The 11,598-nt window shown below is 44.2% G+C and overlaps 2 protein-coding genes across 2 annotated transcripts in view; both read right to left on the bottom strand.

Moving 5' to 3' along the window:
- gipc2 (GIPC PDZ domain containing family, member 2) overlaps window positions 1–11,598 on the bottom strand; it is a 132,485-nt gene that overhangs the window by 113,656 nt on the left and 7,231 nt on the right. The gene's annotated exons all lie outside the window — the stretch shown is intronic.
- Window positions 2,925–10,876, bottom strand: LOC125484186 (adhesion G protein-coupled receptor L4-like). Its single transcript, XM_048601816.1, has 5 exons — window positions 10,696–10,876; window positions 10,392–10,575; window positions 6,939–7,055; window positions 5,693–5,898; window positions 2,925–3,350 (listed from the first exon to the last, which is right to left on the bottom strand). Exons 1-5 carry the CDS (start codon window positions 10,699–10,701, stop codon window positions 3,033–3,035), a joined length of 831 nt encoding a protein of 276 aa, XP_048457773.1. The 5' UTR covers window positions 10,702–10,876; the 3' UTR covers window positions 2,925–3,032.

Below are 11,598 nucleotides of genomic sequence, written 5' to 3'. Positions count from 1 at the left end.
TTCAAAACCCCCTTCCCCTCCCCCTTTTCTGATGAAGGGTCTAGGCCTGAAACGTCAGCCTCTCTGCTCCTATGATGCTGCTTGGCCTGCTGTGTTCATCCAGCCCTGCACATTGTGTGTAACATCATGTTCAGACATACTTACAGCTCAATATTGATGGCTATACAGTAGGCTGGGGCACAGGGAGAAGATGAGGTACACTGATAGTTAAATAAAAGGGTTGGGTATGGAAAGTCAAAGCTGATAGTGTTGACAGGGACTTCAATACTATATGGGATATGAAGATTGGGGGTTGGCGGTCATGGGGTTGAACCTATAATCTCAGACGGAATCTCTTGAGTGTGAATGTTGGAACGGTGCTAGGAAGCCCTCTGCCTTCCATCAAATCTCAACGGCACAATAAAAGATGCAGAATGGCTGCTGGGACAGACAGACTGTGCAGAGTAAAGTTGGTTTTGGAGTGGGTAGTGTGAGGCCTGTCAAGGTACGATTGCATTAATCAGGCACTCAAAGATCCAAACTGGGAGCCACCTACCACGACATTAATCTGCATGTGCAGTGGCCATCAATGTAGGTTAGAAATCCTGGCTATAAGCAATCCTGACCCTGTCAATGATCGTGAAAGGCATTATACAAATGCAAGTTTTTCTGACCAGTTTCTCATTGTGTTCATCCCACTGGGTGCAGTGGGAGGTGTTTGAGATGAAGGAAGTAAACATGCTTTCCCCTGTTGAGAGCTAGTAACAGAAGCATATCCTTCTTGTTATTGCAGCCTGTGAATCAATAGCAGGGTCATAGGCCTGACTCTGATAGTCATTCTCTGTTTCTTCAATCCCAAATTCTCACACAGTCTGAGAAGACAGGCTGGGTCATTTAGGACTGAGAGAAGGAGAAATTTCTTCACCCAGCGAGTGGGGGGTCCTTTGAAATTCTCTGCCAAAGAAAGTGGCTGAGTCCGAAACATTGAAAGGTTTCAAGAAGGACAGGGGGGCACAGTGGTTAGCGCTGCTGCCTCACAGTGCCAGGGACCTGGGTTGATTCCAGCCTCGGGCAACTGACTGTCTGTGTGGAGTTTGCACATTGTCCCTGTGTCTGCATGGGTTTCCTCCCACAGTCCAAAGAGTGTGCAGGTCTGGTGGATTGGCCATGGGACATACAGGGATAGGGTAGGTGGGGTGAGTCTGGGTGGGATGCTGTCTGGATAGTTGGGCCAAATGGCCTGCTTCCACACTGTAGGGATTCTATGAAGGAGTTCAGTGTTGATCTTAGACCTAAAGTGATCAAAGGGCATGGGGAGAAAGTAGAAACAAGGTACTGTGTTGGACATAGAAGCAGTCATAGCAACATTTATAACTGTCACCTTTGACTGTTCCCAGATATATTCCAAAGGCTGCATCAGGGCATGTGCTTTCACATGTGACCTGTTGGCTTGAAGCACATGCTGTGCACTTCTTGCATAAGCTGCTAGCACATGCCATTGGGTGTGAGGTTGATGCAGCACAGTGCTGTTACACTGAGATGTCTACCCCTTGAGCATTTCGTGCCAGCAGTCAGGACAAGCTGTCTGGCTTTCTGTCTATGCTAAATGGGAAGGCAAGATGGAGCTACTGTCTGACAAATCTCTGACCGAAGTGACAACACTTGAAAACAGACAGTAGAGAAGCCATGAGCATTCATGTAAATGCAAAGTGAGTGACCGCTAAGAAAGCAAACTTAAAACCTGGAAATGCATCCTGTTTGGATGGATGAGATGGATATACATTCCTGCAAGTGAAGACCTGTGCTGCTGTGTAAGGTATCAATGAGCTCCAAAATGCAGCAACGAAGTGCTGAACTGTATTGTTTCTATTCACTCATAAGATGTGGGCATTTCTGGCTGGGCCAGCATTCATTGCCCATTTCGAGTTGCCCTGGAGAAAGTGGTGGTCAGCTGCCATCTTGAGCCGTTGCAAACTGCTTTGTGTAGGTAACCCCACAATGCCCTTAGGGAGGGAATTCCAGCATTTTGACCCAGCGCCAGTGAAGGAACAGCGATATATTTCCAAGTCAGGATGGTGAGGGATTTGGGAGGGAGATTGCAGGTGGCAGTATTCCCTTGTATCTACTGCCCCTGTCCTTCTAGATGGAAGTGCTTTTGGAAGATATCATGAGATAATTTGACATGTGTCAAGCTGAGGTTCGGACCTACCACTGCCGCCCTCCATAGACAGAGGGTGTAGGCAGTTGTGCCCATGGACACCTCAGTATAGGGAACACCAACATGGAAACCCAGGGAAAAAAGCTCTAAGCTACAGCCATGAGAGGACACCACTCTCACTTTCATGTTGGAAATTGGCACCCTCTAGCTTCTCATCATTACGTGGAAAAATAGCATTCTGCACAGCATGAGGTGAGATTAGCAAATAATGAAACATAAATCTACAGTAATTGGGTCTTCACTACTGAGAAGTGAGATGCTGACCTAACCATTTGAAACCATAAGGAGAAAACTGGACTTCTTTTCTCTCAATGTCGAGAATCACATTTTCCCATTCTCGCCATGTTTTCTGCACTTTCTTGGCAGTACACACATTGTTCAGATGTTGGGAAAGTGATCATGTTTCTGTCTGAGGGCATTTCCTTTATTCAAGGGATGAGGGTGTCGCTGGCTGGGCCAGCATTTGTTGCCCATCCCTAATTGCCCAGACGGCAGTTAAGCATCAACCACATTGCTGTGGGTCTGGAGTCACATAAGGATGGCAGTTTCCTTCCCTAAAGGGCATTAGTGAACCAGATGGGTTTTTCCCAACAATCGACAATGAATTCATGGTCATCATGAGATTCTTAATTTCACATATTTATTGAATTCAAATTCTACCATCTGTCATGGTAGGATTCAAACCTTGGTCCCCAGAACATTATCTAGGTCTCTGGATTAACAGTCCAGCAATAATACCACTACGCCATCACCTCCCCCATTTACTACGCATACATCGTGAATCAGACATTACGATGGTGACAATGCTACAAAAGAATGCTTCATTGGCTGTCAATCACTTCAGACCATCCCAAGGTTGTGCAAGATTAATGCAAAATCTTTCTTTCTTATCTCCATTTTGCATCTTTCTGACTGTTGCTGGTGATACTTGAACCGATTTTCTTGCTGCTGACTCCCTCCGTACATCTTTGGCACTTACACTGATCCGGAAGGAAGACATCAGAACCGCAAAGTTGGTCAGGTGGTTACATCTGCACGTGGTGTGCGTGGCATTGAAGTGCAGGGTCTTGCAACCTTCAGTGGCCCACTCACCCTCCATGCTGGGAGCAGAGTAATTCCAAAACACACACAGAGCTTTCCGCTTTTCTAGAGGCTGAAAAGCAAGTAGAATGAAAAAGGACAGACTTTATGTTCAATACAAAGGATGCGTGCCAACAAATAACACATTCCTGGACATATTATCCACGTCAAGCGAAAAGCAAGAGAATGAGACGTAAAAAGGGCAAAGCTGTTAATCATCGATGTGAAAATTGCAATCTGTTTAAATGCAACATTATATGAAGGTCATTTAACAAATAAATTACTTCCAGTAATTAGATGTTTCCCGTTAAAACATAGTGAGGTACAACATCTATCAACCAACTTTTCTTGTTTTAAGTATTAAATATTTATTAGTTAAATTATTTATCCACTTTGTATTTATTCAATATTCTGCCAAATTTTAGTTATTCGAATAACAGAATGCAAAGATTAATGGGGATATTAAATCGAGGGGGAATGGGCTTTGATCACTGATAGCAGACAAGACTGGTTTGTTCTTCCCTTTACATAGCCTACAGCTACTAAAGTTCCCCTTCCACCTCAGTTAGGATTGGCTTGGACTATGATCCAAATCTGCAGTCTCCTTTCATGTGTGATTATGAACCAAATCCATTACATCCACTGTGCATAATAAAAAGAAAATGTTGCCTGGTTTTATTTTCAAAGCATCATTATTTTCTTAGTTGTAGAGGAAACTGTGAACCAGATCTCACTCATAGGGCAGGATTTTACCGGACCCAGCCAAAAAAGGCTTTGAAGGTGGGCAGTTTGTAAAGTGATGTGTGTGTCCTACACACTACCTAACCACCCCCCTCCCAACCTGTTTTACATTTTTCATTTTACCGGGATTAGAGTGTTTGGCAGTCTGTTCACCGCTGGGACTAATCAGTCTCTAAGTGCCTGATTAATGCTATGGGGGTGGCACAGTGGCTCAGTTGTTAGCATTGCTGCCTCATAGTGTTGGGGACCTGGGTTTGATTCCAGCCTTGGGTCACTGCCTGTGTGGCGTTTGCAAGTTAGAATCATAGAATCCCACAGGCCATTCAGCTCAAAAGGATCATACCAACCCTCAGAGCATCCCACCCAGACCCATCCCCCTATAACCCACACATTCCTGAACACTATGGACAATTTAGCATGGCCAATCCACCTAGCCTGCACATCTTTGGACTGTGGGAGGAAACCAGAGCATCTGGAGGAAACCCACACAGACACAGATAGAATGTGCAAACTCCACACAGACAGTCACCCGAGGGTGGAATTGAACCTGGGTTCCTGGCGCTGTGAGGCAGCAGTGTTTTTCTCCCTGTGTCTGCGTGGGTTTCCTCCAGGTGCTCTGGTTTCCTCCCACAGTCCAAAGATGTGCAAGCTGGGTGGATTTTCCATGGGAGATACGGAGAGAGAGTGGGTGGTTTTTGGTGGGATGCTCTTTGGAGGGCATATGTGAACTCAATAGGCCTAATGGCCTGCTTCCACACTGTCAGGATTCTATGATTTAAGTGCCTAATTCCACCTCCATCACTAGTATACTCACACCAAATAATTAACTCAGAAACATCAACTGTGCGAACTGGTATCAAATAAGGCAGGGAGTGTACCCTGTGAACCCACCCCCACCCTCATCAAGGGCATACACCCCTCCACCACTTCTCAAAATTATACAGCTAATTGCCTCATGCTATTTTTTTCCTTTATTCATTAACAGGATGAGGGTGTCACTGGCTAGGGAGCATTTATTGCCCATCTCTAATTGCTCAGACAGCAGTTAAGAGTCAACTACATTGCTGTGGGTTTGGAGTCACATGTAGGCCAGACCAGGTGAGGATGGCAGTTTCCTTCTCTGAAGGACATTAGTGAATCAGGTGGGTTTTCCCAACAATTGACAATGGATTCACAGTCATCATTAGGTTCTTAATTCCAGGTATTTTTTTGAATTCAAATTCCACCATCTGCCATAGTGGGATTCGAACCCAGGTCCTTGGAATGTTATCTGGGTCTCTGGATTAACAATCCAGCGATAATATCAGTAGGCCACCACCTTCCCAAACAGGGGGGCGAAAGTCTTGCCTTTAACCACTTAACGCTCTGCCAAACATTTCGAAGATTTTGGGTTTTGGTGGCAGGGTTTGGAGGGAGGGAAAAGGGGAGTGGGAAGAGAAGGCGTGTCCTACTCACTCTTCAGGGGGCAGGGTATCAAGCACCCTCCAAGCTGCCCACAGACATCTGCCATTCAAATCTCCAGGGACACCCTCAGCTTAACGAATGACTGTGATGAGCTCCCCCTAGCTTCTTGAAAGCAAATGAACTTCTAGTTCTCTCTTTGCATAGAAGGACCTCCAGTTTTCTACTGCAACAAAGGTGCCCTTTGCTGCCACTCCACATGCAGGCACTGACCTCGAGATGTTTCAGAGTGAATGCTACGTAATCCATGAGGTACAGAGATGGAGGGTTTGATTTGATCGCCGCAGCAACAATCGGTGAGTTCACAACATAGTCCAGCTGCATCGTAGTCCCATTGTGGTCTCTGTCATGCGAGCTGTTGGACAGTCTGAGGAGGGAGCCAATACTGCTGTACTGCAGGAAAATGATGGTGAGGGTCCCTAGTGGGATACAAAGAGAAAAAAATTACTGACAAGCAGGACAAGGAAGCCCCACTATTAACTGATCCTTCCGAATCTTGGACCCATAGAGATGTACAGCATAACAGACCCTTTGTTCCAACTCATCCATGCTGACCAGATATCCTAAATTAATCTAATTACATTTGCCAGCATTTGGCCTATATGCTTCTAAACTCTTCCTATTTATATACCCACCCAGACGTCTTTTAAATGTTGTATAGGTATCTCTTCTATAACGTAATAGTTGCGATCTTGTGTGCCCTCGCGCAATAGAAAACCGCCATATAAAATTGCGTTAGAGGAAAGTCGTTTTAGAAAATTGCTATATGTGTACAGCAGAAAGTTTGCGTTATACAAGTAGTGTCCACTATTCATCCATCACATTACTGCGCATTTGAGTTAACGAAATACGCGTTACAGCAAAAATACCTGTAATTGTACCAGCCTGCACCACTTCCTCTGGCAGTTCATTCCATACACGCACCATCTTCTACGTGAAAACGTTGCCCCTTAGGTCACTTTTATATGTTTCCCCTCTCTCCTTAAACCTATGCCCTCTAGTTTTGAACTCCCCTACACTGGGAACTAGACCTATGCTATTCACCCTATCCGTGCCCCTCATTAGAAACTTCTATAAGGTCACCCCCTCAGTCTCTGATGTGCCAGGGAAAATATCCCCAGCCTGTTCAGCCTGTCCCTATAGCGCAAACTCTCAAACATCCTCATAGATCATTTCTGAACCCTTTCACAACATCCTTCCGATAGCAGGGAGACCAGAATTCAACGCAGTATTCCAAAAGGGGACTAACCAATGTCCTGGTCAGCTGCAACATGACCTCCCAACTCCTATATCAATGCACTGACCAATAAAAACCAGTGTACCAAATGCCTCCTTCACTATCCTGTCTACCTGCGACTCCACTTTCAACAAACTATGAACCTGTACCTCAAGGTGCCTTTGTTCGGAAATACTCCCCACGACCCGATTGTGAAGTGTACATCAGTCACTTATTACCTACCGTTAGAGCTGGCCATTTCAGTCTTCTGTTGTGAGATACTTATGTGATTCCCATTCAGATTTGCATGCGGATGGGGCTGCTTATCACGGCTTAAATCAAAAGCGTATAGTTTAAGGGCTGTGGGAGCATTAAAAATGTGCCATTAATAACCCATGAATTGCTGGCCCTATCTGCTCAGACACTTCTAAATATAAACGTAGGCTGTACACCTGTCAGTAAAATGCAACAAGGTCCATAAAAAATTCATAGACAGAATTGGGAACACAACGCTGAGTTCCCACAGAGATATTTTCAAGCTGCTATTACTGTTGATAGTTATGGAAGGTTTGCATTTCCTAGTCACATGACTGTCAGCTTGCTTCGGTTGCTAACACTTCAACACATTGTTGAGACAGTGAACATAATAGCATTGGCCACATCTACCTGCCGTTTTCCACTCCTGCTTGCTTTTTGGAATCATCATCCATACCTTATCACATCCAGGATCGACTTTTCGAATGTGCTCCATTCCAGTTTGCCTGTGCTTTTTGCACACCTCTGATACAGTTATCTTTGTAGAAGTTTTATGTCAAACAGCCACCTGCCTCTAACTATTCAGGTCCAAGCTAGAAAGAGCTCGATTTGGGGTAGTGTTATGTATGGATGTGAGACTTGGGCCTGATCGAACGAGAGAGAGAGACCAACTTGCTAAGTATCTTCAAAACGTGGGTTTGAAGAATGGAAAAGATCAATTGGACAAAAAAACTAACAGATGGCAAAATGCTGAGAATACAAACAAATCCGATCACAGAATCCCCACAGTGTGGAAGCAGGCCATTCAACCCATCCAGTCCACACCAACCTTCCCAAGAGCATTCCACCCAGACCCACCCCATCCCTGAAATCCTACATTTCCCATGGCAAATCCATCCAGCCTGCACATCCCTGGACACTATGGGTAATTTAGCATGGCCAATCCACCTAACCTGCACATCTATGGACTGTGGGAGCAAACTGGAGCACCCGGAGGAAACCCACGCAGACACAGGGAGAATGTACAAGCTCCATGCAGACAGTCACCCGAGTGGAATTGAACTCAGGTTCCTGATGCTGTGAGGCAGCGGTGCTAACCATTGAACCCTCATGCCAAATTTGTTGAATGAAGTTGTGAACTGAACGAGACGCTGCCTAGGCACACATTATGAGGAAGTGGATAAGCAAGGGATGTGATGGGGATAAGGCTTCAAAGAAAATAAGATGAAGGAAGAGAATATCTTTGCTACACCATTTGAAAATTGAAGAAGGTAATTGGCAAATGGAAAGAAAAAACTGGTGCATTGAGAGAGAATGAGTCTCCAAAGGGGCTACAATAAGCTTTGAACAGAGTGCACATGAGGAATATGATGATAGCTCACGAAGCATTAGCCTGGGGTTTATGGGTACGCTTCACTCATTAGATTCATTTCATCACAGTCTAGCTCAAAATCTTTTGAGAGAATTGAAAGCTCATAATGATCTCAGTGATGGGAATGGGACAGCTGGGATTTTGGATGAATAGGCTATGCTGTTAGCAATGAGTTTTAGGGGTACGGGAGAGAAAGAGAGGACAGGCCACAGAGGAAGGAAGGAGAATTAATGCCAAATTTATTATACAAAATAAAATAAAGAGTGAAGGGAAAAATAAGGAGTGAAAAGGGACAGGAAGAATAAAGAAGCATTAAAATTTATAAAATTTTAAATTTGGAAACCTCTTGGTACAATTTCTTGCCTGGAGCAAGGAGACTGATCAATTGTTTACTTTCCTGAGCATGATATTACATGGCATTGTGAAAACACAAGTCTCATTATTAAAAGATTCCTTGTGCTATTAAGTGCCAGCATTAAACATTCTGTGGAAAGTTTATTCCACTGCAACAACACAAGGTGCTTCTTGTTCATGGCGAGGGTAATGGAGAGCTCCAGCTTTTTTGCAAGTCTTCATGAAGGAGCCACACAAATCATAGTCTATTCCTTCCTCGCCATTAGTTTTATTCGTTAATAATGGCGTGGGCAGTAATCTCACTCATTGTCTGAGAAAACTGTCGTGTTTTGCATTTTCTTCACTGTTTGTGTTGGTTTCAGATTTCCGCCAACTGTACTTTCTCCTTAAACTAACCTCTCATTCAGTTTGCTTGCTGGAAGCCTGCACTGCTTGGAAATGACATGAACCATTTTTCTTTGTAATTGATTCAAATTATTAGCATAAAATTTGCCTTTTTATTGCAAGTAAGCTTCTACTTACAGAACAGGATTTCCATTTGTCTCAATGTAAACCTTGCATGATCCTCTAGTAATTTCCCGCGCAAGTACTCTTATTTAACCTGTTTTAAATTGCAAAATGTCCCAAGGCACTTTACAGAATTTATTATCACACAACAATTTACACTGAGCCACATAAGGAGGTATTAGGATAGATGACCAAACGTGTGGTCAAAGAGGTGTGTTTGAAAGAGCGAGTTAAATGAGAAAGGGAGAGAATAGAGCAAAGTAGGGATGGATTTCCAGAGCTTGGGACACTGGCAGCTGAAGAAATGGCTGCTGACATTGCACAATGGGCTGAATGGCCTACTCCTAATTCTATATCCGAGGGAATAGTTCCTTAAACATGTGGTGTAGCAAAAGTTTCCGATACTTTGTTTCAGTGCAGCAGTGAGGCACTTTGGCAGCACCGTCTTTCAGATGACAAGATGAGGCACAAAAACAAAGTTGCTGGAAAAGCTCAGCAGGTCTGGCAGCATCTCTGAAGGAAAAAACAGAGTTAACGTTTTGGGTCTGGTGACCCTTCCTCAGAACAGAGGAAGTTCTGAGGAAGGGTCACCGGACCCGAAACATTAACTCTGATTTTTTTTCTTCACAGATGCTGCCAGACCTGCTGAGCTTTCCCAGCAACTTCTGTTTTTGTTCCTGATTTTACAGCATCTGCCAGTTCTTTCGGGTTTTTTTTAGCAGTGGAAATTTCCCTGCTGTACTTCTGTTTGCATATTGGCTGCTGTTCTTTCTACAATATCTCTTGAACAAAGTCATTCGTTCACATTTCGGGCAGCCTGTGATGTAAAAAGTATAAGCCTTTCTTCCTTCCTACAAAACATCGCTGTAGATCAAAGCTGACTGGAATTTGAATGAGATACTGGGAACTGACAACATGAAAAATATTGACTCAAAAAATAGATGCAGTGGCAGGGTTGAAGCAGTCTTTGATTACTACATGAGGAGCAAATGTTTAGAAAACAGCACCACAAATTTACCTACACTCTTTACGATCCCATGGGGAGACACTCAATGCAAATATTATACCCCAGCATTGCTTTACTCTCATAGGGATGTAAGAACTAGGAGCAGCAGCAGGCCTTTTGGCCCTTCAAATGTGCTGCATCATTTAGCACAGTCATGGCTGATCTCATCTTGACCTCAACTCCACTTGCCTGCCCAACTTACCAACATCACTCTCCTTAAACACAAGCTCTGTTGTCCTTTTCAAGTGGTGTGAGATGCCAAGGGCTGATGTTTCCATGGTGTGTAGCAGCTTTGTGGCACTCTTTCTCCTCTCATCGTCTCCAATTTCGTTCCACACCGCCATTTCATCTGGTTGTAAGAGATTGTTCACTGTCTTAACCAATGCCTGGAGTTGGTGTGCACAGGAAGGACGGGAATTAGTTTGACTTTCAAAACAGGGTGTAAAAGATTTCAAACGCTTGCCGCGTGATGAAACAAGAAGTACCATGCATTCTAAACAACCTACTTTCATCGTGACGTTGGTGATCTCCCTTCTGTCAGGTATCGTCTCGTTGATTGAAGTCAGCGTTGGGATTGATTGTGAGAGGACTTCAACATATAAAAGGACATCAGTGGCCGAAAGGCTTCCAGTGGTGTTTCGTGCAATCGCCTCCAAAACCGCACGTGGTTCTTTGATGTTGCTAATCTATCAACAAAGACCAAACCCAGTTGATTGCATTTGGAAGTAATGCACACTCCACAGATATTGGAATCATGGTTGGACAGTGTCTTTCTTAAAAAATGTATGGCATCTTCCAAACCCCATGACCTCTGCCACCTAGAAGGGCAAGGGCAGTAGATGCAAAGGAACACCACCCATTTACAACTTCCCCGCCAAGCCACCCACCAACCTGACTTAGAACAATATCGTAATTCCTGCACTGTTGCTGGGTCAAAATCCTGGAACTCCCTCTCCTTACAGCTCTATGGGCATCCCATTTGGAGTTCAAACTATTCAAGGAGGTGGTTCATCACACCCATCTTCTCAAGGTCAATCAGGAATGGGCAACAAATACTGGTCTGGATGCTCACATCAAGTGAATGAACAAATACATAATGTGCAGTGGTTTGAACCAGAGTGAGGTAAAATAATATTACCAGTGCATCTTGCCAATATATTTTTCACAAGTTTGGTATGTTTTCTGTCAGAACTGAAAATGATGGGTGTCCAGAACTATGCTGCAAGTTCTTCAAAGCAGAAAACATTCTTCTTTCTCTCTGGTTATCACTCTCACTCTCAGGGAGAGTAATAAACAGTGCCAGATTGGTTTGTGTCCCTAGTGGGTATTCTACAGGAGTAAAATGATCACTGAGCAGGCTATTCAACTGCACTGGGGATTACAGGTAGAGCAGGTGCACAACATCTATT

This window comes from Rhincodon typus, chromosome 10 (assembly GCF_021869965.1).
Source record: "Rhincodon typus isolate 14 chromosome 10, sRhiTyp1.1, whole genome shotgun sequence".
In the NCBI taxonomy this organism is placed as follows: Eukaryota; Metazoa; Chordata; class Chondrichthyes; order Orectolobiformes; family Rhincodontidae; genus Rhincodon; species Rhincodon typus.
The sequence above is the reverse complement of the archived record's forward strand: the minus strand, read 5'-3'. Positions and strand labels throughout refer to the sequence as shown.

Coding starts and splice junctions, on each gene's coding strand:
- LOC125484186 (XM_048601816.1), bottom strand. Junction 7,056..10,391: donor GTTTAAGGAGAGTGATGTTG/GTAAGTTGGGCA, acceptor ATGCTCCCACAG/CCCTTAAACTATACGCTTTT. Junction 3,351..5,692: donor TCACTCTGAAACATCTCGAG/GTCAGTGCCTGC, acceptor CTTGCTTTTCAG/CCTCTAGAAAAGCGGAAAGC.